The sequence below is a fragment of the Pteropus vampyrus genome, unplaced genomic scaffold, assembly GCF_000151845.1.
Source record: "Pteropus vampyrus isolate Shadow unplaced genomic scaffold, Pvam_2.0 Scaffold95, whole genome shotgun sequence".
In the NCBI taxonomy this organism is placed as follows: Eukaryota; Metazoa; Chordata; class Mammalia; order Chiroptera; family Pteropodidae; genus Pteropus; species Pteropus vampyrus.
The window spans coordinates 3817734-3823800 of record NW_011888876.1 but is presented as its reverse complement, the minus strand read 5'-3'; the positions used below and the strand labels follow the sequence as shown (position 1 = coordinate 3823800).

Genomic DNA, 6067 nt, shown 5'->3' with positions numbered 1-6067 from the left:
AGGTCTTGACTCAGGTGTCACTTCCTTGAGAAAACTTCTCCGGACCTTCTGAGCCGGTTGACTCCCCCGTCAGGGCTTCCGGGCCCGTGCACCTTTCTTCAGCACCTGCCACAGTTGCAGTCTTACATTTGTTTGATTCTCAACCCGGCCCTACTGACATTTGGGGCCAGATGGTCCTTTGATGCGGGAGGCTGTTGTGTGCATGGGAGGAGGTTTAACAGCATCCCTGGCCTTGACACACGAGAGTCAGTACTACCGCACCAGTTGCGAGAACCACAGATATCTCCAGACCTTGCCAGATGTCCTTGGGGGGCCAGGTCACCCGTCCTCGAGCGCTGGTTTGTGTGGTCATCTGAGGAATGCTGCTGTCCCCTGCGGGATTGTTCCCTTTGTGAGAGCAGAAACATGATTATCCACCACTGTGTCACAGCGCTGCGCATGTAACAGATTGTTTGAATGTTATTTCTAGTATCCATTTACTTATTAGGAAAAGTTATATGTTTGAATATCAAAAAATATCTGGAATGGTGTGATATGTGACTAATATCTCTGTAAAGCTGTTTTTTAAAAAGTAATCCCAAACAAAATTAATCCTGAAGAGAAAAACATCTGGAATAGCAAGTGATTGTTTTTGGTGGTGAGACTATGGATAACTTAGCATTTTTCTTTTTCCTCTTCTGCATTTTCTTGAGCATTGCTTTACAGCCCTGTTTCTGCCCCAAGTGTGTCCAGGTGGTCACCATGCCCCCCAGCCATAATAGCGACTTACTGTGCCAGCGACTCTCAAGGGATCCATGTAATAGGATCTCATTAGTAGTTTTTGTAAGGATTTTTTTTTTCATGGAAATTTTTGTAAGGATTTTTTTTTTCATGGAAATTTTAAGGTATTGCATGTGTATCTGAGGGAGTTCACTTTCTGGTGAATGGGTTAGGATCCTTCCAACCTGCCACTGACACTTGTTCATAGTGTCAGAGGCCTTTAGCCCACCCCAGTGCCTCTGTACCCAGTCTGCCAGCTGGGGCGCGTTTTCTCTCCAGAGCTCCCGTTTTCGGCTTCCAGCGTGGGGTGAGGAGTGGGGGCCTTCCAGCTGTTTTTCCTCCAGCGAGCAGACTTGGCAGCAGAGCGTTCGCACCCACTCCTGCGTGGCGTTCCTGTGGGTTGTATAGAGTGGAGAGCTGACAGTGTTCTGGAGAGAACTCCAGAGGCCGGGAAGGCCGGGTTACCAGGCTGCTGCCTCTGTGGCCGTAGGCAAAACTCTCACCTGTTTAAACCTAGTTATTTTCATCTGTGAAGTGAGAGGTTGAGTGTTTTCAGAGTCCCTTCTCCACCTAAGCATCTGTGATCTTTGGGTTCTGACTTTCGATCCCTCTACTTCTTGTCACCCTATTTATGAATTAGTGCGTCCAGGCAGTTTCCGGGCTGAGGGGTCCTCTCTTTTCTCCCTTGGAGTGCTACCCTCTTTCCTGCCACCACCACCCCCCCCCCCCCCCCCCCCCGCATCCCCTCATCTCACTCTGCATTTCCGAGCAGATCCTAAGTATGACTTTTTTTGACTAGACAAAATACAGCTAAGAGAGAGTCTCAGCTGTAGTTGTGATCTGTATATAGAAATAAGTCTAAAACGTTTTAGATGTTTTGAAAAAAATCAATTATGACTATTTGTGTACTTTATTTTCTGAAATACATATTTACATGTGTGTTTTTGGGTTTTCAGGGTTCTTCATGAACATATCCAGAGACTGTCTAAAGTAGTGACCGCAAATCACAGAGCTCTTCAGATACCTGAGGTAACACACTGGTTTACGTGGCATGTGGGTGGTCCTGTGACCTGACGGCTTTACCAGCGTTCAGGGAAACCATATAATAAAATATGTGGCACTGTTGGCATTAGAGGTAATTCAGTCTCACTGTGAAGTTCTCAAAGATCCCTCCAAGGATTTAAATTCCCCGGTTTGGAAAGGGACCGGGACTTGGTCTGAAAGTGATGCGAAGTTACGTTTTAGTGGTTGACACTAGCATTTTTACCTGCATATAGCTCTTACAATAAAATAGGAAAATTTCAGTTATTTGAGCTTTCTGATTGTTTCATTAAAATCCTCATTAATGGAACATTGATTAGCATAAAATTTTTAATTGTTTTTGATTTTTTGAATCTATTATTTCTAGAACCGCAGCAAAGGCACATAATTTTTAAATTATTTTTTTAAAAGTAGCTTATTTGTGCTTTTGTAATTAGCTACTACACGTAGAGAAGTTCCATTCTAGCTATTTAAGAAAGCTAGTTGTTTGACATTTTATGAATTCTAGGTTCTTTGTTATTGTATGCCTTTTCCTCTATTAATGGAGTCTAGGTTATTTTAAAGTGCAGATCTTATTACTTAAAAGTTTAAAAGTTAAGCTTTAATCTTTAGTGGAAGAGGAAGGAACCACGATCTGGTTTTACCCAAGAAAAGAAAAGGCAGCATCCTTTCCTCTCTGCCGATGGGGTGGAGGCGGGCTTGGTCGGTTGCTGTGGTCGTTGCCTGTAGTTGCGTTAGAGTCAAGATCTGTCTTCCTGTCTGTGATCTCACTCAGGTTTACCTTCGGGAGGCCCCATGGCCATCCGCACAGTCGGAAATCAGGACAATAAGTGCTTACAAGACCCCCCGGGACAAAGTGCAGTGCATCCTGAGAATGTGCTCCACCATCATGAACCTCCTGAGCCTGGCCAATGAGGACTCCGTCCCAGGAGCAGACGACTTTGTCCCCGTTTTGGTATTTGTGTTGATAAAGGTAGGCGCCTCAGTGCTATTAGCGAAGAGAGTTTATTAGCGTCCTGAGCAGGGTGGCGCAGGGCTTCCCGGGATGTTAGCGACCTTGGCTCTGTGTTATCCAAAGAGAAAGTGTCTGATGTCACGTGTTGTTCTGTCCAGAAGTTAAGGTTTTAAAAAGAAAAGGTAGGAAGACCAGTTTCCTAGAGGGACATTTTTAGCTTACAAAACTGTGTCTGAAGTTCTTGCTCGGGGCTAAGTGTATAATTATCAAATGAATAAATAACTGTGCTTTCACTATTGAGTTCTTCATAGTACTTGTCACATAAACTACTAAGTTTGCCAGTCATCTCTCTTCTCTAGCCTCTTATTTATAATTATACCATATTATTTTAAAAAACACAGACATCTCTTGTCCTTTTTTGACTTTCAAATTAAAATTTTATCATTTAAACTGTTAATTTTGAATATTTTGGGGGAGATCAGGTGGTTTGGGTGCACAAAGCCACCAAGTAACTGCATCGCTCATAAGTTCCAGTCAGCTCAGCCCACCTGTTAATGTCTAAAGTATATTTGACACATACTTCACTAATTCTTGATGTTTGCAGTATTTCTGCAGCCTGAACTCTGAGTCAGAAGCCCGTAGGTTCAGTGTGTTATCAGCCTTCATAACGCCTGCTGTTGGCCCCTGCTCTTCTCTCTCCCACACGTGATGTATCTAGTCTTTACCTAGAGCCGGTTTAAGCTACAGGCCTTGGCTTGGCTGCCTACCCACTTAACACACCTGTGTCCTTTTTTTCCACATGAGGAAGGTGAAAAAGCAGATGTTTTGTGTTCCCTCTTGCAGTAGAGGGCATGTTATCTTTTTTAGTTTTTACTCTCTCAGCTGATCCTGCCTGCACTTACTGACCAGATATAACTCAATTTGCCTATGGCATTTATTTTCTTATCTAACATTCTAGAATCTGGGCTGTTGAGTAAGTCCACTGGTATTAGTTCAGCATCCTTAAGGAAGCGGTGGGGTTAAGTGACTTGCAAACAGAGAGTTCTAGATAGTTCAGCCAGGACTGGAACCCAACTTGCCTTTCTAGTATACTGTTGCTACTCAGAGTGGCTAGTGTTTACACACTAGTTCCAAAAAGGGATTTGGTATCCCTTTCACAGAAAGACATTCGAAGATGTTAACTTAAATGATTTTTGCAAAGCTATGCATCTGAGTAATTGACTCCTTTTTTTTTTCCCGTCTCTAGGCAAATCCACCCTGTTTGCTGTCCACTGTTCAGTATATCAGTAGCTTTTATGCCAGCTGTCTGTCTGGAGAGGAGTCCTATTGGTGGATGCAATTCACAGCAGCAGTGGAATTCATTAAAACTATCGATGACCGAAAGTGACCAAGACCAAGAACACCAAGGCGGCAGACTGTTAGGCGGGCAAACAGACCTCTAAGACATGTGCCAGCTGCTTTGAAGGCTGACGATTGTTTTTGTATAATATTGTACAGTATTCAGACATTTTAAAACAGATCTTTACTAAACAGATTAATGAGCTAACAAGCAGGTTCTCTTTTCTTTGGGTTCTTTTCCTTTCTGAGTTGCATATTTTGTTATTCTCTTGGCCCCGAGTAGAGAATAGTACTGCAAAAAGGGACCACGTTTTTCAGGTATTTTGAAATATTACAAAACAAAGCAAAATCTAGAAAATGCCTAGATCTCCATTCATGGATACCCATTCTTTCCTTTTATTTTAAAAAAGAACAGTACACCTCTTTTAAGATGCCGTCTAATCCTCTAGGCATCCAATGGAAGGAAAATACGAGTTGCACTGAGGATTATAATGGTGGTGACATTAGTGGCATTAATTATAAATACACTCACCTAAATCGAAAAGCTAAGAAGGAAATGTAAATATAATATATATTTATATTTGATGTAATATGAACATCTTCAGATTCTAATAAACAAGGAATATTGCTGATAGTAGATTGTGATGTACCCTCTTGTGAAATGGTTTCCTTGACAAGATTTAAGCTGAGCTTAAAAGCAAAAAAAAAAAACAAAAAAAGATATTTATTAAAGTATAATACAGTTTATTGAACTTTCTAGGTGTGGAATTCGGGCTGCCTTTGATGAGGGGTGGAAAAGTCACCGAGTTAGGTCCCTCAGACATCTCACCATGGACATCTTTGAGCCTGCAGTAGGAGAAGGACTCTAATAGTAGCGTTGACTACTATTCCTTTGTATGTAACGTTGACTGCGTTACATACAAAGGAATAGTAGATCCCTAATACTTTACTGTGGTACTTCTCACCTGAAATACGAAAGATCACGTAGAAACCCCAAACGGAACTCCTTACAACCCTTTAATTGTAATATATTTTTGATGATTATTCACATTGAATGCACAGACCAGGAATTCAGTGAATGTCATTTTTTAAAAAACTAATTTGTATTGTCTGCTCGTGATACAGGTTTTATTAGTGATGAACTATTTTAACCATACTATTCTTATGGGAAAAAAAAATATTTTGGCAGGTTTCTGTGCCTTTATTTCCCTCTTCTGAAAAAAGGTATGTGTTCGAGTATTTTGGTTTGATTGTATGTTGATAATCAGGATGGGTTTTGGTGTCTGAGAAATTGGCCAAGGAGGCTCCCCAGAGCTTCAGGCACATGTCTTGTACGAGGTCACCGCTCACTGGTCTCACTTTGTATATTTCCGAATCACGTTTAGCTTCTGTAGCAAACCCGGTCTTGTACCTTGGGTCCCCTGTTGATGACAGCATCCCCGGGCATTTTTAAGGGAACTGCGACAGCCCTGAGCAGATGAGTGCAAGGGTTGTCATCCCCCCTCCAAGATCTCTGTGTCTCACTGTGCCTAAAGAAGCTGGGTTTTCTTTATGCTTCCGCCTCTTCTCATCCCTTTATTTTAAACCACTGACATAAGTTGCCCAGGAGCGCGGGATGTTTCTGCCTTTTAGGGAGAGGTCATAATTAAACTAGTTCTATAAAACACCCTTTTGCATGTTGAGTCAAGAAATCCATGTACAGAGTCATGAGCTTCATGGGTTGTGACTGTTGAACTTGTCTAGGTATTAGAAGTCAAATCCCATGATAAAGACAGACAAACCATCTAACACAATTTCTAAGACCTCGAGGGCATCCATTTACTTCAGCATTTGAGTCAATAAATATTAAGTCAGTAGAAGACTTGGAATAGTTGAAATTCATTGTTATGGATTTAACTTGAAGTCAGTGAGAGTTTTTTCTCCTCCGCAATGGTTGCTAGATCTGTTTCATGTTATCACCCTGGAAATGACTGA

General features: G+C 41.8%; 1 protein-coding gene across 1 annotated transcript in view; it reads left to right on the top strand.

The window, feature by feature from the left end:
- The window catches only part of GAPVD1 (GTPase activating protein and VPS9 domains 1), a 64808-nt gene extending 59963 nt beyond the window's left edge, over nt 1–4845 (top strand). The window contains exons 25-27 of the mRNA XM_023532958.1: nt 1716–1788; nt 2576–2773; nt 4002–4845. Coding sequence (XP_023388726.1) covers nt 1716–1788; nt 2576–2773; nt 4002–4142 — 412 coding nt within the window. The 3' untranslated portion in view covers nt 4143–4845. The remainder of the gene's footprint in view (nt 1–1715; nt 1789–2575; nt 2774–4001) is intronic.
- Nucleotides 4846–6067: the final 1222 nt, after the last annotated feature.